At 45.7% G+C, this 21,502-nt stretch overlaps 1 protein-coding gene across 1 annotated transcript in view; it reads left to right on the top strand.

Moving 5' to 3' along the window:
- The first annotated feature begins 643 nt into the window (after positions 1–643).
- The window catches only part of SMAD6 (SMAD family member 6), a 166,689-nt gene continuing 145,830 nt past the window's right edge, over positions 644–21,502 (top strand). Inside the window, exons 1-2 of the mRNA XM_018069593.2 lie at positions 644–757; positions 1,818–2,014. Coding sequence (XP_017925082.1) covers positions 1,953–2,014 — 62 coding nt within the window. The 5' untranslated portion in view covers positions 644–757; positions 1,818–1,952. The remainder of the gene's footprint in view (positions 758–1,817; positions 2,015–21,502) is intronic.

The following is a 21,502-nucleotide window of genomic DNA, read 5'->3' as shown; positions in this document are numbered from 1 at the left end:
AAATCCACAGTTTCATTTAATTTTGTACTTCTTAAACACTCTTGCCTAAAGAAGCATTTTGCCTCTCCTGCTGCAGCAACAGAGCAAGGATTTTTTTTGAAGTTAAAAAGTGGTAGCAGCTCGTTGTGTACAGTTTTATGAATCTATTCATCTGAGGACACACCAAGGTCCGTGTCAGTTGTAAGATATGCCAATATTACAAGACCAACCATAGACAGAAGTTGTTACAGAAGCATCTGAATTCAGTGTAATCCCTATTTCAGCTTCCTCCAGGGTTGAATTCACTGTCATTACTCAAGGGATTCCCACAGAGTAGATGTTCTTTGTGGCATCAGGGTCTTTACTCAGGTGAGAGACTCGAGTGTGTTTAATTTTAGGAGGGTGAGTAAGCTGTGGAAACATTCCTGTGCTTCCAGTTGTGCCTGCACACCGTTTTATTCCTGGGTTCACCAGGAATTTTTTGTCCATCATACATAAACTGATGGGGAAATTATGTTTTCCAGCAGGAGAGCTTGTGATCAAAGAAGTATCCTGCTTTTGAGAGGGTTTTTTAATTTGAATGACCAGTATTTCTCTAACTCAACATTCTCTCTTTTTTTTAACAGGCAGTAGCAGTTGGCCTTGAGGATGAATTCCAGCCACAATCCCATCCCATGGCTGATCCAGGATGCTTGGGAAGCAGGCACATGGTGGCCTCCATGGATGGCAACCAGCAGCAAACCCACAGCTGGACCTGCAGGGATCCAGCACAACAACAGTGAGTGTATCACCCTGTACCACCCTCTTCCCAGCTGGAGCACCCTCTCAGGAATTCCCTCCCACCCACTTCAGGGATGTGCCCAAAGCTACCCCATGTTTTTATCCTGGGGGCTGTACAGTGACACTGCACAGGAGGCAGGAAGTTGTTCTTGGACACTGTGCAGATTTCTGGAGGCAGGGACTTGCCACGGGTTAGGAGAGGTTCATCCTCTCCTTAAAGCCCAAGTTAGACCCGTCTGGCTATTCTGGGATTTGCATGGAATGTTAGACAGGGTGTTCAGGACCTCACTGAGCTCTCCTGGGAGGTGCTCAGAAGCCTCTCTGATGTTAAGGAGAAGTGATCTGTAGGAAAATCAAGCTTTTTATCCCACCTTTTGAACAGCCCAGTCTTGGTTTCAAAGAGAGGGGCTGGGTGGTGTTGCTGTCAGTCCCAGGAGTTGACTGGAAATGGGATTGGGTTCCACATCCAGAGTGTTCCTGGATGTTTTGTATTCACAGTGTCTGGACCCAGCTCAGCTCCTACCAGGACACTAAAATAAATTGACAGATGTGCAAGACTGTTGCATAAGAACTTCTAAAGCCAAGCTTAGTAGCAGTTAGGCTCTCCTAAGCAGGAACATGTTACCAGCAGTAGTTGAAGGCTGATTTTCTTGGGGGGGAAGGTATCATGTTCTTCACCTCATGGCAGCAGAGCCAGTATTCCCTTCCCTCCATCCCAACCAGGAATGGTTAGGATATGCCTTTCCTGGATTTAATGGGAAAGACATACTCTGTTTCCAGGTGCTTGAGAGTTGAACAACTACCTTTTTTTAATCCTTTATTGATGTCAGTTTACACATTTATTACCCTTTTTTTTGTTTAATATTATCCCTCTGTGCTGTTATTTCTCCAGTGCCAGTTTTCTAACATAATTTAATGATGAATCATGAACGTTAACTTTATATATATATGTGTAATGCTTTATATATATCCATATATATTTATATAAAAATCTGGGTGGTGGCAGGGAGAGACTCATTCCGTCTGCTCCATCTTTTGTTTGGATCTCGTTGCCATAGAAATCCGAAGATCAGTTTTGACAGAGTAAAATACTACAAATTACACTGTCAGATGACCTCATCACCCAGGGCTGGCATGCTGGATTGCAACATTGCTGGAAGGAAAAGCAGGAGCACTACAGGAATCTCTGCTCCATGGAAAAGTGTTATTTTTGGATCCTCCGGGAAGGCGTGCCCAGAAAACCAGCGGCTCCCTGGTGAGTGACTGGTCCCTGAGACCAGCACAACTTTCATCTGCACTTTTTGGTTGGGGTGGGTGATGTCATATTTGGCCCCACATTTCCCTGGCACCTCACTGAGAAGGACCTTCACCCTGTTGAACACTGAGGCAACTGAGTTCTTACAGAACAGAATCAGTCTTTTTTCTTCCTTTTTTGGTGCCATCTCCTACCTGTGTGTCTTTGTATTGATACAGCTGACATTGGTTTAGTGATTTTTTTTACCTTCCTGATCAAATAAGAAGTATTGACCTGTGCCCAGTGGTCTCAAAACTGGTTAATGGTAGAAACAAATTCCATTTAATTCATTAACAGTGTGTCTGGGGGTGGATTCTCACTTACAGTGGGAGGTCTCTGCTGCCTGGAGATCACTGGGACATCTCAGGTTGCTCTGGTTTCTTTTCCATGCTGTTCCCATGCCAAGATGGGCTTTGCTTGGAGAAGTTTTGCAGTTTGACTCACGGAAATGTCTTGTGCAACTTTATTGCTGTGTTAGGAAAAGCCATGTTTAGTACTGGGCTTTATTTAGGAAACCATTTCTGTGTTGGTGTTGTTTGTACACAGGGAGACATGTGTGTGTGTGATTTGGTCATTCTGTTTTCCTCCTAGTCAGGAATATTGCTCTTGCTGTATCTAATCTGGAACTGTAAATTGCAGAGAGGTACAAATCCAAAACAAACATTCTGAAGAATTTGAGTGGAGCAGAGCCCCAATTTCCATTTCAGTGCTCTCTCTGTTGTCCAATTTGTTAAACTCGAGTGGTCCCATGTGTGAGTCATGTGAGTGCCAGAAGTGCTCTCCAGCCATCTGCTTTTTTGGTGAGTCTTTGATTATTTCTCTGTCCAGTTTTCTATCCAAAATTAGAACTGGCAACTCAATTGGTTGATTAATATTGTATTTTTTATAATTTAACATTTCCAGCTTATGGCTAGGAAATGGCAGCAAGGTCATAAAAAGCACAAGGAATAATAATAGTTTCCTCCTGGAATCCAAGTGTACCGTGGTGGAACCTTTTCACCACGTTGTTTCAGCCCTTCAAGAGCAGCAAGAGAATTGAATAGGAAAAGTTTTATTGTTTGTGGGTAACACCAAAATGGAAGGAAGAGACAAAACTGGATTAACTTGATGAGCTGTCCTGGAAATGTGAAGAACTGCCAGGAACTGATAGAGGCATTGGCAGTAGAGCTGAGCTTGGAGCCAGCACTACATTTAAACCTGAACTAGGAGATCAGAAGGAACCACTTGGTGTTTTAGAGGCTGTGGTTTATTTGGGCTGAATTGTAGGGTTTTACATAGTGGTGGTGAGGGGGAAGTTGGCTCTGGGGGAGGAAGGCCAGGGGACTCCTCCTGTCTTTGTACGGCTTCGAGTTCTCAGTTCAAAAGTGGCATCAGGTGACAGAAATGAAAATATTTTAGACACTTGCTGCAGAAATTCTCCTGGGAATGCTGTGAGACAAGCAGAGGGTGAATGAGAACCCTGGATCACTGCCCTTGTATTTCCTGCACTGACCTCCCTGGTGCATGACATGGTGTGATTGGATCTGAGCAGGCTGGGTGTGTCCCAGAGAATCCAGAGGATGTGTGTCCTGGTACAGACTGGACCAGGGAGATTCCATGACAAAGAGTAACTGATTGTTTGTTTGGTTTTGGTTTGGTTTGGTTTTTTATCCTTTTTAAATAAATTGCACCAGAATCTTGGACTAATTAGCAGCATCTTGTGAACACACAGCAGGTTTGCAGGATGATGGTTGGGATCTCGTGTGCCACATGCAGAGGTTTGGTGTTTCCAGCAGCACCTCAAGCTGCAGTGGTGATGGGGTGAGGAAAGGAAGGGCTCTCTGGGGCAGGTTCACCTTGGGCAATGTCCCATCTTCAGATGTTACTGGTGGGGAGGATGGCTGGGCCCCCAATATCTGCCTTCAGTCCAGATATTCATCCTCGGCATCTTTCTCACTGTGCAAACAAAAGGAAAATGCTTCTCACAGCTCACAAAGGTCTCTGGAAACTTAACTCCCTTTGCATTTCCAGAATTGCCCTCTGACTGTGGAGGAGACCCTGGTTTTGTGGCAGAATTATGCAGAAAATCAGGAGTTCCCCAAACCCTGGTGGTTTCCGAGCTGCTGGCAAGGGTGGGAGGCTCTGCCTCGGTGTGTCTGCCTGGGCTGCACCTCTGGCTGGCCAGAGGGCTCAGAGCTGTCAGGATGACACAGAAAAGGCAAACAGCATCCAAACAGACAAATGCTCAACACATGGATAATATTTTTATTTTAAATTATAACGAAGGGGAGACTAATTGAGCAAGTTTGCTGTGGTGGGAGCCAGCCAGGCTGGGCTTTGCTCATATCTGAACTAGGCTCTTGAAAAAGGTTCTAAATCCATCCTGGAAGCTCCACTCTGCCCGGTTTAAGTTAGTGGGGACAGGATTGGGCCCTCTATTACTTTTTTATGTGGTGTTATAAATTACTTTCCCATATTTCCCAAGCCATTATTGAAACTTTTCAAAGCACACCGTGAAATCATCGTGTGCGTTGCTGAAACTATTTGTCCATATGTACAACAGGGTAATACAATATATGTGTTTTGCCCTTTTTGTTTGGCTTTTGCAAAAAAAAAAATAAAAATTGAAGGCTAAAAATCTTCCCTCCCCTTCCCACTTTGATTTTCTTTCCAGGTAAAATGATGGCAGATGTCCTCAGCTCAGTTCCACAGAACATATTGCTTACTGAAATAACCAATTTAGCTCTCTGCCGTTTTACTGTAAACTTGGGTTTGTTTTTTATGCATTTGTGATTTCCTTTAAACCATTTACAAACAGGTTGGAAATATCATTTCATGACTATTAATAATCAGAGCTCTTTATATGGGATTTTAGGAACCTTTCTGTCTAGTAGGAACAACTATATGGTAAATAAACATCTCCAAACTCTTCCTGCTGCCCAAATATTCACTGCATTGTTTTATTATTCCTTGGAGCATTCTGCCTTTAGTCAAAATGTTTTAGTCAGGGATTTAACTGCTAATTGTCATTTCCAGGAAGATTTTCTTATTTTTGTTCCTTTAGGGTACAAAAAAAAGTCGTTTTTGCAGCAGCATTCACTTTCCATAAAAAAATATCAAATGTCACTGGGCAGCTGTGAGAGTTGGGGTTTTGATGCCAGGACCAGAAAGCTGGTTTGCCTGCTCTGCCTGAGCCAGCAGAGCCAAGGCAGGGAGTCACTGTCCTGAACTTGATGGGACCTCCAGAGGTCCCTTTATACCTGAATTATTCCGTGATTCTGGAAGGTTCCTCTCCTTCACCCCCCACCGTGTCCCCTGTGCTGCTCTGGCACTTGGACTCCTGGAAATGAAGATTTGTGGAGGTTCAGTGTGCTCAGTGAAGGGCTGGGAAAAGGTAAAACTGGGCTGTGTGATGGGAAGTGCTGTTGGAAGAGAGGAGAGAGGGGGCTGTGGGATGGACCTTTGGGCAGCCTGGAGCTGCTGGAGCAGCTCAGCTCTGCTCCTCTGCTTACCTGGGATGGGCTTGGCTGTGCCAAACTGCTCCTGTTCCCACGCAGGATGTGTGGAGACAGTCCTTTGCCAGGTCCTGGCTCCTCCTCAATGGCATTCTTCAGTTTGAACCTGTTGTGGCCACCCCCACTGACAGCCTTGTTACCACGGCACAAAACCTGACCGTCTGTCCCAGGTGCCTTCCATGGTTTCCATGGGGAAGTGGGATGGGAGTGAGAGGTTTTGGCTGCTCCTTTCCATCCTCAGGAACTCTGCAGTTCCCTGCTTCCTCAGGGTGCAGCACAGCCCCTGCTTCCCATCAGCCCTGGGGCTCACCTGAGCCCAGAGGGTTATGATTCCCTCCTGGTTGGATTCCCACCAGTGTGGTGAGTTGGATCAGTGCCCTGCATGGGCAGACAAGGCTGGAGCAGCTCTGGGAAGGGAAGGATGAGACCATGGCTGAAGGACAAACCAGCCTCTGGGGTTTAGCTGCCCCTCAGGTGTGTCACTGTCACTGCTTGTTGAGACTCTGGTGTAGATCCCTTTTTTCTCCTTCAGTGGTGTCACCAAAGAAATGTTTGAGACTGATGTAGATCCCTTTTTCTCCTTTGCTGGTACCACCAAAGAAATGATCTCCAAATAATGAAGCAGTTGAGCAGCAATGAATGTGCTTTTAGTGCTTTCTTCCCTCTAAATGTAAAATTCAGGCACTCACCGCTCAGTTATGGCATCAGTGATAACCTGCTCATGAACTGTCCTGGCTTTTTTTTGCTTTCACCTGTTAAAATAAATGACATTTATTAAAACAACCCAGTCACAATAACACCAAACCCATATTGTTTGAGGGCATAAATCCCCCACTTCAATTGCAGGGGCCTGTCAGTGAATTTCTGACACCAAGTTCTGTTATTTAATGAGCACTATTAGGTAGTTCTGTCGCTTAATAGGATTGAGGGTTGGAAATGCCATGTAATATCACTTCACTGGGGAAAAAATCAACAAACAGCCCTCACTAAAAGCCTCGAGTCCCCTTTGAAGTTGGCAAGACCTGCTGTCACCTCAGAGGAACCTGCAGGGCTGTTTTCCCGGGGCTGGAGCTCCACTGGGGGGGAGGCAACAGTTATTCCTGGCAATTTGCAGGAGGGGCACTCAAAAAAAATATCCCACCATCTGACTGGGAAGGAAGGAATAGAGCAGTTGTGGCAAAAGGCTCTTTGCAGGCTCGTGTCCATAATCTTCTCTAGCTCGAGGAAATGGGAATATGGACTGTGCTCGTGGGAAAAGTCCTGATAGCCATGATTGTCACGGGTGGTCACTGGCACTTGGGTGTCACCTAAGACCCCTGGGTGGGCTCTGGGTTACCTGATGGACTGTGGAATTAGTGAGAGCTGGTTTTATCCTGACAAAAATCCCTGTTGATTGCCATGGAGTCACCTGTGCCTTCAGAGTCCCTCTGGACGAGCTCAGGCTGCGTCTTCGTGGGAAGAAGTGTCAGTGTGTTGGGGGAGAAGGTGACAGCAGCCAGGAGAAAGCAGGATGGAGACTGGGAGCAGAAGTTTTGTCAAATATTAGTTTGCAGGCTCACACTGGGGCAGCTTCAACCCACCAGAACTTTATCTCCTGGTGTTTTCCCCTGTAAAGAAAAAGGCTTTTTCTCCGTGGAGAAGATTCCCCACCTTGCTGGGAGAACAAACCCCAGCTTCAAGTGCTGCTGAAGGTACAGAGGGAGGAAATCTCCTCCACTTAGGGGCCTGTGGGAACACTCTGGACTGGCCATGGTTGGTGGCACTGTTCTGTTGGCATCCAGAAAGTCAAATTCTCACTTTGATGCTGCCCAGAGTGCAGCAAATGCCCCCCTGCAGCAGCTGAGCAGCTCGAGTGGGTTAAAAGCAGGAAAGTTAGATTCCTTGGAGAATTCAATGGGAAAAGGTGTTTTGCCTTTCCCATTAGTTTCACTTTTAAGTCTCTGTGAAGGTTCTGGGATGAAACACCTGTTGGTACCATCATGAGGAGTTCAGAGCTTTCCTTGGCTGGGCTTTGTGTGTTTTCAGGCTGGGGACTGGGCACTGGGGAAGGGGATGAGTCTGTGTTCCCTAAATTTGGAATTTTCCAAGGATACAGTGCTGTGTTAGACACAAAGGATGCAATCCATACCTGCTGGCACCTGATGTGAATCCTTTGGAATAAGGGGGAGCTCCGTTATATCCAAACCAGTTGTACTGCTTTGCTCCTGCTAAATCTACCAGATTAGGGGGTGGGATGAAAAATGCTGGATAAATGGTGAAATATGTGCAATAAAAGAGCAATTAAAGGCATTAAAACTTTATAAAGCATGGCTTTGGAGGGCGGGTGGTCACATGTGAGCCTGTTGGAAGGGCCGTGTTCCCAAGGACAAGGTACATTCCAGGAGTGAAATACAACTTCCCTGCCCGCCCTGACACAAGTCTCTCTCACTTCAGAGCAGTCAGGATTTCATCACAAATCCCACTGAGCCCATTTCAGGCTCCATAGGCTCCACAGAGTGGAAATGAAAAAGGCCTGTACAATGCATTCAGTGTTTCCAAAGGGAGCTGGGAGCTGGGAAGTGGATGTTCTTTGGTCCTAAGCTGTACTTTGGGGGTTAAGATACACTCAGCTTTTTCCTGTAACAAATCAGATTTGTCATGACTTGAAAAAGTGCTGATAGAGACCCGGGGAGAAGTTAAATCCTTTACAAAACTTCATGAAATAATACCAGTGGCGATGCTTAAGAAGTGAATTGGACTGCAGCATCCTTATTTCTTCCCTTTTTTCTACTGTTTTCCGAAGCCTGTGGCAAGTTTTGGCAATAAAACTGGATCTAGGGATTGAGTGTCTTCCCAAGAGTGGACCTTTTGCATTTCATTTTAGATGCTTCAGTTTTGCAGGTCTTCAGGTGTGTTTTTTATTCAAGTTGCTGTGTGGCTGTTAGTTAGGAGGTGTCCAATTCACAGTGTTTCCAAGTGGGAATTTGTGACTTGAAGAAAAAGTGGCTTATGCAAAAAAAATGGTTTTATCAAAAGTATTAAGTGTGTGCTCTGTTGCAGCTGAAGACACTCAAGCTGCATAAAAATTGTCCTGTGGGTCAAAATGAAGTGGAGAGAGGGAAAGTGAAGCCCCAGGGTTTGGATCCTCTGTATGAAGAAGGTTTGTAAGTGCAGGTCTTTTTTTGGACCTTGACAGTGGGCTCTGAATAGAAATGCCCAGCAAAGCCCTGCTGGGATAGGTCATTTTTGGAATAATCCAAACATGACTTGGGCCAAGTTTTTCTCTTCAGAAAGCTGCCCAGGTCCCTGCTTTAAAACAAACCCTGCTTTTAGGGATTTTCTGTGGAAAGAAGTGCAATGTCTAATCTCAGGATGAAATTGTGGCACAAACAGCTCTGCTATAGGGATATCCAGATTAAACACCCACTTATTCCCTTGGGTTAATTTATTTTTGCATCTGTGGACCCCTGAAATCTTGAGGGCAAACAGTTTCCCACTGGGAGATGTTGGGACAAAGGATAAGGTGCAGAGATGAGTGAAAGGTGATGTTTGTGTTGCCTCAGGGCTGCACTGACAGAGTTAACACTCATCACATCACCCAGAGCCAGCACAGACCTTCTGCTCCTTTAGCCACTGGCCAGTAATATTTTGACACTTATTTTGGTTCTTTCATGTGAGAAAGCACTTAGTTTGCCCAGTAAATCAAAAACACAACCACGTGAGACCTCGCCCTGCCATGAGCACCTCGATAAAACCACACTTGGCGCGATTCCCATTGTGAAATACGTGATGGTGAGGAGCTGGGATTTCAGGGGCCTTTGGGAAACATCATCCCTGGCCATCAGAGACTCTGAGCAGGGTGTCAGAGCCTGCACAGCCTCGGGGGATCTCACCTCCTGCGTGGGAAGGGCACGAGGGGGAGCCGTCCCTCAGCGAGTGGCAGCGTGGAACCGGGCCGGGGGCTGAGCTCTGCCCGGGCTTCCTGCCCTGCCTCATCCTGAAAAACCATCCCTGGGGTTTAAATGGGGTTCTTAAAGTGTGGCATGAGCTGATATAGCAGAGCAGACCAAGGGGAATTCTGGGAGAAGAGAATATAGGCATATTCTCTTTCTTATGTGAATGAACAGAAGCTGTAGAACCAAGCACTCCTGAACACCAGTTATTTTCTCTTGAATCCCCAAATTTCCCCTGTTAAAGCATTTCTCTCTTGGAATCTTCTATTTCTTAGAAATAGATATTGCTTTGGGAAAGGACTAAAATGCCCAGAGTGTAAAATATACTTCTCCTCCCTCTCTCCCACTGGTACCTCCATGAAAAGTCCATGATCACACAGTGCACCAGGGAGAACATCCAACCTGGACAGAGCCTGGCTGGGCTTCAGCACGTGCTGGGCACAGGGGAAACATGCTCTGCTCAGGTAGATGCATCCAAAAAGCCACTTTGAAGCTGCTGGGAGCTATTTCTCAGATCCAGTGAAACTGGGATAGTTCCCAGCAATGGAGCAGATGTAGTTTGTGGTGGGGTGTCGAGGTGTTCCCAAAAGCCAGTGGGGGAGCTGTTGTGTGGTCACTTCATCCTGAAATAAGTGTCAGCTGTTGGCACTCCAGAAATCCCATCCCGCTCTCTTCAGCTTCCAGATGTTTGTTCCTGCTGCTTCCCTCGCTCCAGCATTAGGGCAATGACCTGGATCAGAAAACTGATCCAGCTAAAACCAGCCAGACTATGAATAAATAAATAAATAAATCAGTCACCAACTTGGATTTAGGCCAGGGCTGAAGTGCCTCTGCAGCTTGCAGCTCGTAGAAGTCAGGACAGAACTGTTAAGATTTGCCCTCCAGGAGGGAGCTGTGCTAAGGAACAAATCCTGGGAAGTCCAAAAGCCCCCTTCTTCCCCCCAAAAGCACGTGCTCCCTGCCCTGCTCCCCGTGCCAGGGTGGGAGTGCAGCTCTTCCCTGCCAGAGCTGCAGGGCATTAGCATTTCTTTCCATGGGCACAGGCTGGGAGAGAGACAGGTTTCTTCCCATTGCCCTGGATCTGCATGAGAACAGCCTTCAGGAAGAGCAGGAGACACCACAGACTTCATATGCAGGAGCCTCGGTGTGGGAACCCCGAGCGGCTGCTCCGGAGGTTTTGGATGAATTCCCAGCTTTCGGGTGTTTCGGTTCCTGGGATGTCCCTGTGCAGAGGTGGAGGTGATTTATGGTTTGTGTGTTGGGCAACAGCACTCGTGTCAAAGGTATTTCCTAGATAACCAGGAAATCTGGAGCCTTCTGGGATTTCTGGGTGGAAGAACTTTAGATATTTGTTTTTTCTTATGAGTAACAAGGCAATGCTCCTACTCCTTGTGTCCTGAGTAGGAAATATTTACATTTAGGAAGTATTTACATTTTGGAAGACTTTTATTTCATATATTCTGTATGAAAGAAACACAACAATGAATTTGAACCTCTGTCTCCTCCCAGACATCCCTGACCATTGATACATCCCTATTAATGGGTTTGATTTTAAAGGATAAATGACTCATCTTCTCAGTTGTGCTGTAAGAGTGAGGTTCTGGCTACTCAAAATCCAGCCCTGCTTCCAGCTGCTGCTGTGTGGGATGGATGGGTGGTAGTGAGAGACCCTGAACAGAGGAGAGCTTTCCCTAATCCCAGAGCCATCAGGCTGAGCCTCCTGGGTCCCTTCCAGCCTTCCTACAAGAGATTTCCTCTGGAGTTTCAATGGGATTAGATATTCATCTTCTCTTCCTGTTCCAAACTCTTGTTTAGTGTTGATGTGTCCTCTCCACCCATTGCCAAGTTCCAGCACAGTGGTGGTGGAGCCAGTCCTACATCTATGCTGGGATTTTTAAACTTTGGGAGAGGTTTAACCCTTTGTCTCCATTGAAACCAGTGGGATGTTTGCACCTTAATCTCTAAATGGCTTTGAGAATTCCAGTGCTGCTGGAAAGGCCAAACTCAGGAGCAGCTCTGGACCCACTTCCATCCTGTTCCCTCTGCAAGGTGCAGAGTGAGCATTTAGAATCTCCTTGGGAATGCCTGCAACAATAAGGGTTAATTTTTCTCTGGAAATTCAAGTGGCAAAAGTGTTTCCTAAATGGCTATTGTTTTCCAAAAGGGCCAGATTTCTTGTGCTGTTGTTTTTTTTAAATCCTTGGAGATACAATATATACATCCACCACACTTGGTTATCCACACAGATTTATTTGTGTTTGCCTGCTTAGTGCAAACTCATTACTTTGCCAGGAAAGTCCTTTGTTGACACAAAAAGACACTGGGGAAATATAATTTTTTTTTTTAATAACAAAATCTTGGATTCATAGAAAGTGTTTCTCATTGGTAAAGCAAAAATAAAGAACCCAGAAGCACTTGCATGAAGTTCACAGCTTCTAACACAGTACATGTGTCATACAATGAGGAACATGGCAAAGATCTAATGACAGGACAGCTGAGGGACTTGGAAAAACTTTTAAAATTCGTTGTCTGGGCTTAAATGGTTCTTCCTATCCTTGGACAGGTTTTCCAACTCTCCTCAAAGCCAGAATAAACTGTGTACTTTTAACATCATTTGGGAAATGTACCCCTAACACAGGCAGAAAACACATCATTTCTGTTCAAAACCCTCTAGTGGGAATCACAGAGTCACAGAACCCTAGAAGAGTTTGGTTGGAAGGGACCTTAAAGCCCATCCAGTGCCACCCCCTGCCATGGGCAGGGACACCTTCCCCTGTCCCAGGTTGCTCCAAGCCCTGTCCAACCTGGCCTTGGACACTTCCAGGGATGGGGCAGCCACAATCAGGTATCCCAGCTCAGATGGGAGCACTGGAGTGCTGAGGAGGATGGGAGGGGTGTGTGATGACCAATGCCCAAGGTCAGAGCCCCTTTTCCCCTGGCTCAGTACCCTGGGTTGGAAGGATCCACATGGATATAGTGCCCACACTGTTCTGGGGCTGAGTGTGCTCCACTCACAAACACCCTGCCTGCCAGAATTCCAGAAATTCCGCCCGTTTCCTCTAGACTAAACCTCATATTCAGGAGGTGGGATTACCTCATGCTCACCTCTGCACCTGGGAGCACACGGGGCCAGCACAGAGCCAGAGCCAGCAGGGCCTGGCACGGCTCTGGTGTGTGCAGGGCACGAGGGCAGGGCTGGGGCACACGGGGGGCTCTGAGCCCTGCTTGGCTTTGGGGCAGCTCAGCCCCTGCAGCACTGCCCAAATGAGGGCTGCCTGCCCCAAAATGAGGGCTATCTGCCCCAAATGAGGGCTGCCTGCCCCAAATGAGGGCTATCTGCCCAAAATGAGGGCTGCCTGCCCCAAAATGAGGGCTGCCTGCCCAAAGGGACCAAGGTGTGCTGCTGTGGGGCTGCGCCAGCTCTGCTGCCTGCCCACAGCTCCATCTGCACACAGGTTTTCTGCAGGGAAGGGCAGCAGGGGCAGGTGGACAACAATGACCTGATCAGGCCAACTTTGTCAGTGACAAGAAGTGCCTTTTTGGCCCAAGCAGGGATTTTCACAGTCATTTTTTTTGTTTGTGTTAAAATCGGTTGATAGATTCTTAAATCAGAATAACCCTTTGGGAGAAACAAGAACTCATTTACCTTTCATTAAACACAATTTACTGTCTTTCTCTACTTTTCTAAGTTCTTATAGGCAAAGCCATGATTGCTCTTCTGTGGAACAGAAAGCTGTCCTGTGACAAGGACCCTTATGTTTGCATTCCATCCAAGTTTCCTTAATTTCAGTGTTCCTGAACTCCTGGGTTTGTTCTCTCCCATCTGCCACCTTGGTTGTTACTCCTAAAGAGTTTTAGAACACCCTTCTTCCCTCTGCTCTTTTCCACTGTCCCTCAAGTGTTGCCTACCCTGGCAAGCCAGAATATTTTTACATAATTGACTTAATTAGCCCAATCAAACGAGATTGTGCAATGAACTGAATATTCAAGCTTTCTTCTAGAAGAATGAAGCTGCACATGTTCACCTAGTTACAGCTTTTCTTTAGTCACCTGCCAAACACTTGACTTGGTTTATGTCAAGAAGAAACTTATATCACTTGATAAAGAAATGACATCATTAATGCAATAACAACAAATCATTTCTATGTAAATTAGTGGACCTTCTACCTGGATCATTTTAATGATTGCCCTCCAGCTCACTCTTGCTTTCAAACAGCATCTTTACAGCCATTTAATTCTGATTATTTTGGACTTGATGAAGGAAACAAATAGGACAGGAGTCCAAAGAAATCAGGTGCTGTATTGCCCCTCTTCAGGTTCTTGCTGTTTTGTTAAAAGTTTGTCATTTTAATGTGGTTTTTTTTCCCTGAGTTTTTGAGGTTTGGAATCCAAAGTATTCCCTCATCATTGTTACCATTTTGCAATACCCAAATTATTTTATGCTTTCTATAGAAAAGCAACATCTCTCCCAGTGTTCAAGTTGTCTCCTCAATAAAATATGAGGTTTGTAGTATGATCTAAAGTCAGGTGGAATTTGGCTTGATGGAGTGCATGCACTGGGGAGAGTTTCCTGTCAGATGGGACTGGAACTGAGCTCTTTTCCTGCCTCTGCCTTTGGATGTTGTAATTTAATTAACTTTTTAGCATTTGCCTGCAAAACAGGGATGATTATTTTATCCTCACAAAGGAGTGTTAAGAAACTTAATTAAACTGTGCCTTTAAAGTAAGCTCCTTAATACACTACAAAAGATCAGTGTGCTAACAGCTATCACATGCATTTCATATTCCAGGAGCATTAAGGGAATGTGCACTTTGGAAAAGGGGCCTTTTTGTGCATCTCCACTCATGGCAGGATTTTATGTCAACTCACTTCTTTGAGTCAAAAACTTCAACACAGTGATTAATATCTTTTTGTGCCTGAAAGCCAAAGCTCCCCAATTAGCAATAATGTGCAGGTGATAATTAAATTTATTCTCTATCCTGTATTTAGTGACAGTCTGAGCTGCCTGGTCACAGCTGATATTTGAGGGACGGGCAGCGAGGAGCTGAGATTGTTTGAAAAAGAGATGATTTAGTTCTGCAGGAATGCAGTCATCCAAAAATTACCTCTGATAGATGGGGAAAAAATGCTTCATTCCTCCATAACTGAGCCTCTGCAGTGGTTCCCTGTGATCCACATAACACATGTCAAAAACTGAGTTGACGTGGACCAAGACTTGGCAGGTTTTGGTGCCAAAGCATCGGCCCTGCGGTGCTGGAAGAGCTGCTGGGGCTGAGGCAGCCACGCTGAGGTGATAATTTATGGCTACCTGTAACCTCCTGGAAATAGAAACCATTCATATTCTCTCCAGGGAAGGGAGAAGTGACCAGACAAGGCGAGTTCAGCCAAACCAAGACTTCATATAACTTTTCAGAAGACAAACGCTCTCTGGTGCTGCCATTAACAGTGGTGTGGGCTCTTAGGAAGGGTTTGCCTTCAGGTTGGATTTATTTTAGTATTGTTTGCTCGTGTAATTCCAGAAACCGGCAGTTTATAAGAGTTGAAATTGGGTTTTAACTTGATTCTGTTTATTTAAAGCTTTAGAGCAGCCTCAGGAGCAGCCCAAGCCGGGGCAGTGTTGGGCAGTGGGGTTCCTGCACTCCCAAGGGGGACTTGCTGATGATTCCAAAGGTGTGTGATCCTGAAATCATCTGTCACTGACGGTCTCTGTCACTGCCAGAGTTCCTGCAGACACTCTCCTCACCCCACCCTGTGGTCTGGCTGTGCTCTGCCCGTCCCTGGAGAGCTCCTGCCCTGCTCAGGGAGGTGCTGGCAGCAACCACACGGGCTGGGGATGCTGCTCCAGTGTCTCACAGCCAGTGGGAGTTGGGAATCCCAGGGACACCCTGTGCCTTGGGGAAAACCTGGTAATGAGCAAGAGCAGGGGTCGATCTGAGTCCTTGTGATACTGGGACTGAGCCACCTGCCAGCTCTGGAGTCTTCCAGGACCAGGTCTGAGGCTTCTGTGGGGTCAGATCGACTGGGGCTGTTGGAAAGGAGGGAGGGAAGTTCCCCATTCACAGTCCTTGGTCTCCTCCTTCAGATTTATTATTCCCACAGCTGGTGGTATAAATAATTCCAATGTTATTGCCTGAAGTGAACAGATCCAGGTTGAGAATCTCAGTTTAGGTCTTCCTGTTCCTCAAAGCTGGTTTATTCCTGTGCTGAGATTAAGGATTCCATGTGAAATTCTCTTAATTCCGTGGGTGCTGCTGTCTGATTTTGGTCTGAGCTGTTCTCTGCTCTGCCTCTTGGTCTGTATGTGCTGTTTGTCTTTGCACATCTGCAGAGTTGTACATTATTATTTAGGAAAGTTCTTCCTTACCCTCCTGAAGGGAGGGTAATTCTGGAAGGGGACAGAATTCCTTATAGAGAATAATCCAATACAGCCTTTAGGTATCCCTGAAACTCAGATCATTAATTCCATTGTGCTTAACCAGCGAGGAAAACTTTATTGTCTCCCAGTTCTTTGTGGTTTATTAACTTCTCTTCTGTGGACCAGTAGGTTCAAGTCTTCTCTCCCCCTTTTTTTTTTTTTTAAACAAAAAGGTTTCTTTTTTTGTAACTGTTAAGCAATTCCACCTGGAGATGTGAAAACTTCACAGGCTATAAAGCTTCCATCCTGCAAATCTCCCTATCCAATATGAAAAACATCTAAAGGAGGGGAGGCACCACTGAAATATGTTGAGTTATGTTTAGGAACGAACACAGGGATTGGGTTTATTCAACAAAATAGCCTTTGTGGTTTCAGGAACTGCCCAATGAATGAATCTGGATGCAATGGAAGTATGGGAAATAGCTTTGACCAGGTAGTGGGATGAAAGAACTTCTTTAAAACTGTGAGGAGAGTTAAAACCATGTGGAAAAGACCTCAAAAAGAAGAGGGGACAGTGGCCACTGCCACTGCCTTGTGTCAGTGGTGGGAGTCCTTCTGTCCCACTGATGACCCTTGAAAAGATGCTTTTCCTTGCAAAGGGGAAACATCTGTTTCTCATGTAAGTTAATACCTAACTCAAGATACACAGTAGAAATAACTTCTCCAAAATAGGACGGAGGCAAAGACTGGAGGGGTTGGTTTGTGCATCACAGTGGAAACAAGAGGATCCTGTGAAATCAAGGAGAAGAACTTCGATTCTGGGTTGAAATACACGTACAAGAAGTAATCTCAGAATATCCTAATTCATAAAACAGACTTATAGATGTGCTTGGTGAGCAATGAAAACCAAAGTCTGATGTCAGAGGAGTGAAAAGGAGCATGTGAGTGCACAGTTACATCACCGAAATATCCCCATGTCTTTGCTGAAGTGTAGGCAGCACTATGTGGAGTTTTGTGGATCTTTATGCCTTGAAGGAAAACCTTATAACTTGTTTTCCTTCGTGTTGCCATAACACTTTGTATCTTAGCAATAAAAATTGGGTAAATTTAGTGTTATCACAAGAAATTTGTGCTCCAGAGATTTACTGTTCCACTCCCACAGTGCCTTTAAACCCCACGTCAGGAGCAGGACAGCAATTCCTGGCCTGTGTTAGGACCAATTTACCTCATTTCCTCTGCTTCAGCAAAGTGAGATTGAAGAGGTTAGAAAAATAACAAACATCAAACCAGGAGGAAAACTATTGCCAGTGTGTGCGTGGGACACTGCAGGGCGAGCCCAAAGGTGCTGAGGGGAAACCTTCCTGCTTTTGGACAGGACCCTGCTCAGCTCCAGCTTGTCACCCTTGTCACATCTCATCTGGGTGTCTTTAACATGAAATAAAATACTGCTGCATTAAAAACAAACAAAAAAAAAAAAAAAGGAAAATGCCCTCATCTGTGTCCCTCACTTGTGCCAAAGGATTTTTCATTCCCACCTCGGGGTCTAATTCGAAATGTGTTAAATAAAAATCTCCAGGAGAGTCTCCAGAATGGATGGGCATGTTGAGGTCAGCACCCACACTTGGCATTGCCATGGGCCTCATCTCTAATTACTAAAGAAATAGTGAGTTAGTGAGTTAAAACAGCCAGTGACTGGGAGCTAAATCATTCCCACTCTGGATCCTGGCCTGAAATAAAAAGGGCTTTTCATTAGCGTGGCACAGATTTAGTGTCGTGGGACACAGTTTGTGCTCTGGAGGAAGTGTGGTCAATGGGCCATTAAGTTTGGAAACAGGAGGCATCTTCTAATCTCAGCACTGCTGACAATAAATATTGGGGAATAGCTCAATGTGGGTTCATGGCAGCCAGGAGGAAACTGGGATTTGTGATCCTAGGAATGCACAGCGTTCTCAGAACGGAGGGATCGTTTGCAGGTCCCAAAGGAAATCTTTCCTTTCAGCCCTGGAAGATGAGAAACCAACTGGGAGCTCTAACAGGGGTGTAGATTGAATGGCAATTACTCGTGGGGTGGGATTTGCTTTTCCCCCGTGGAAAATAAAAGTGGTAAAATTAGAAAACAGTTCCTGACTTTTGGCAGTTTCCCGTTTAAAAACAAGGAAACAAAAACCCACGTCCAAAGGGAGATTTACACCTTCTGAAAGCCTTCAGGGTGTGCAGGGGAGCCTCCCTAGCTGGGGAGAGCAGCACAGGGATCCTTGGGAGCAGGGAGGGATATGGAATGGCTCAGTTTGGGGTCACTGGGTGTGTGAATCCCACTGAAGAGCTTTAGGGTGGCACTTTTGGGCTGGCATTTGAGGTGGTTCTGACTCCATGGAGCAGCTGCAGGTTGTCTGTGTGTGTCAGGTGGGCTGCAGGAGCCCTGGAGCCTCATCCCACCTGTCTCTCCAGGTGTCCATCCTGGCTAAGAGAATCCACACTGCACGGAAAAGAACTGCTCATTCCAACAGCTCTGTATTTCCAGTACATTATTTCTTCTTTATTCTCCACGTGGCCAAGGTCATCCTTGCAGCAAAGCTGTGAAAACTCTAATCTGGAGATCAAATGATTCATTTCTCATGTGTTTTTGTGATTTTCATCAGTTTTTCATCTCAGTGCTTCACTAAGAGGAGTGGTTTATTCCAACGTCTCCAATCAAAAGGGATTTTTTTAACCCTCACCTAAAGGTGCAAGTTGGTAGCTGGGGATTGTTTTGTAGGATAAATACATTAAAAATAAATCAAGTGAATAAAGCTGCCTAGGCTGAAACAGCTAGAATCTGAATTTTTTGGAATTTGTGTTATCAATCAGTTTTAAACAGTGTTAAACTCCATATTCCTCTTCAGAGACAACTGGGGTTTAAATGACTGTAAACAATTCAGTAGAAACACTGGACTGGAAGTTCACAATCCTAATGCTGAAAGTAATCAACAAATAATTAGTTGGAAATAGCATTTTACAAGCCAAACAAGGGCAGTAGGATTGCTACGAGTGAATCCTCCAATTTCTCTGCCTTGAAAGAAGGAAAAATGGCATTTTATGGGCAGTTCATCCATCCCCCACCTTGAAGAAATGCCAGCCTGCCCAAGGCTGGGTCCTCACTGAGCCCATCCCTTACACCACGTGGTCCAAGCTCCGGGATATCCGGATGTTCCTCTGGATTCACTGCTCCTTACTCTGTCAGGAACACTGCAGGAGGAGCATAAAAAGCTTTATATATATATATATGTATATCTTTATTTATTTATATATTTATATATGTGTATACAGAGGCACATGGGGAGTGTGGGTATGTAAGTGGACATAAAAAGAGAAAAGAAAGCTGCAGCTCCATCACTTTATGGTTATTTCTGTGAGTTATTTAACTCTCAAGGAATGCAAAGCTGCTACTCTTAAATGATGTTAAAGTCTGGTTTTGCTCAGGCCTGGCTTGGGGTCTGTGTTTCCAGCCAAGAAGTCGAGCTGGAGACGGAGCAGGAGAGTGCCCATGATGCCAACAGGTACAACAGTGCTCTACACCTCTGGCTGAGTGTGCTGAGAGGAATTAGAACACAAAAACATCCCATCCTTCCCCAAACTATCGAAACTTGTGCCCAGATAAGTGACTGAAAAGCAGCTGTGGGAAGGGGCCACCTCTTTGGTGGCTGTCCTTGCTGTCAGTCACAGCCAGCTGCAGCAGAGGTGGTTCTTAGCACCTTTATCATACACTCAGCCTTCTTCAAAGTGTGTCAAGGTTGTTTCTTATATATTTGACCTTCTCAGATTGGACCACAGCATTGAAAAAGTTTGAGAGCAGAGCTGTGATGTGTGAGCTGGGCAACTGTTCTAACAGAGTCTCCTGAACTTTGCCTGTTTTGAAAAGTTTTTGCTCAGGAAAACACTGGTGCTGATGGGAATTAAAAATCTGAAGGCAGGAGGGATTGTCTAAGTAAGGGCTAAGCTGGAGGGAAGAGCCAAAATTTGCAGGCAAAAATTTTGCTTGGCTACAGGTAATGGCATAAAGTGGGGATGTGGCACCTGGAATCCTGTCCTAGAGAAAAATACAGGACCCTGCAGAACTCCTGGGGTAGTGGAAGGCACAACACAGCCCATGGGGCAGGGCAGAGCTGCTGCTCAGTCCCAGCTTTGAGTTCTGGAAGTGGATTCCCCTTCAGAATGTTTCCATGCTCAGGAGCTGATCACAAGATTTTGGTTTGGTGGCGGCTGAAAAGATGAGGTGAACGTTTTTGAGGCAGTTCTAGAACTGGAAACAAGAGAAAGACAAAAACTGCTGTTCAAAAATAAAGGTTGTTGGCTGTTTACAGCTTCTCATGTGCACCAGGGTCACCTGCATCTGCCTGGCAGGAGGGTGAGCACTGCCTGCTGTCCCCATTCCCAAAGTGTTGTGGGAGCCTGGAGAAAGGCTGCAGCCTCCTCTGCATCTCCCACCTTCCAGGGTGGCCATACCTGGCACATGTCCTAGGAAAAGATAAACTTGGGGAACATCTTTGGCCGAGGAAAAGTCTTAGGGGGGCTGTGAGAGCTGCCTGGGGGCTGCCTGCTGATCCTTCAGGTTTTGGAACAACAAATTCACCTTCGAACTTTGAAAGCTGAGAGTGGGGTTTCAACCCAGGGTGTTTCAGGGCTTGCACGGAAAACAATTTTCTGCTCCCAGTATTGATATGTTTGGAGCTCTGTGCAAAGAGTTAAGTTATTGTATATTTTAGTTTTTTAATTGACTCCATATCTGCTGGCAGCAGAATAGACATTGATCTGTTTTTCTCCTTTGCTTTATTTAGCAAAATACAGCACAGAGTGTTTACTCTGCCTCCATACAGCATTGCTTTGTAGGGTGAAAGTGAGGGCGAGACCACAGTGAAGAATTCCCTCATTGTCAATTTTAAAGGCTTCATAATAAATGGTAGGCTTTTTTGGATGGGAATCAGAAATGTTTTCATGACAGTGTTTTGCTTAACTTTCTGTATTCAGATGGGACTTTCTAAACTCCTTTGAGTTTGCTGGTTTGATCATTTAAACATCTCCCTCTGGCCACCAACTACTCGATCAAATTACTGCAGTGGCACTGGACCTGACAGCTGCTCAGAAGGGATTTGAAAGCTCAAACTGGGGAGTGTAAACTAAAATTTAGTGGCAACAGGCATCATTCCCCTGTGACAGCATCCAGGCTGCCTTTCAGTGGGAGAGGGTGAGGAACCGGACCCGTAATTCCTCATGGAGAGGGGCAGGACTGTCTCTCCACTGGAGTTTTGACTAAGAACTGGAGCATTTGAGTCCATCTTTGGAAGGAACTGTAAAGGAATTGATGCCCAGAACTGAGCTAGTCCATATATTCCATGATTTGCATTGAGCCAGGCCAAAACCATTAATTAGTGGCACTTGGTTCCTTGTGACTTTCCCTTTCCAACACAATTCCGGGAGCTGGGAAGCTGTGTCCTCCCAGGACCCTCAGCAAGAGCTTCCTGGTCCCTGTAAAGGAGCAATGCTTTGTGTTGCAGAGGGAGCACAACAGGATTATCTTGATGTTTTCCACATTCCCCTGGCCTTGAGACCCTGTTGGTTCACCGGTCACTCCGAGCTCCAGCTTTGCCAGCAGCCCTTTCAAGGGTTACTCTTGCTTTTCTCTGAAAACTC

This window comes from Manacus vitellinus, unplaced genomic scaffold (assembly GCF_001715985.3).
Source record: "Manacus vitellinus isolate BGI_N305 unplaced genomic scaffold, ASM171598v3 scaffold_16_pilon, whole genome shotgun sequence".
NCBI classification, from domain to species: Eukaryota; Metazoa; Chordata; class Aves; order Passeriformes; family Pipridae; genus Manacus; species Manacus vitellinus.
This window is presented reverse-complemented; position numbering and strand designations above follow the sequence as displayed.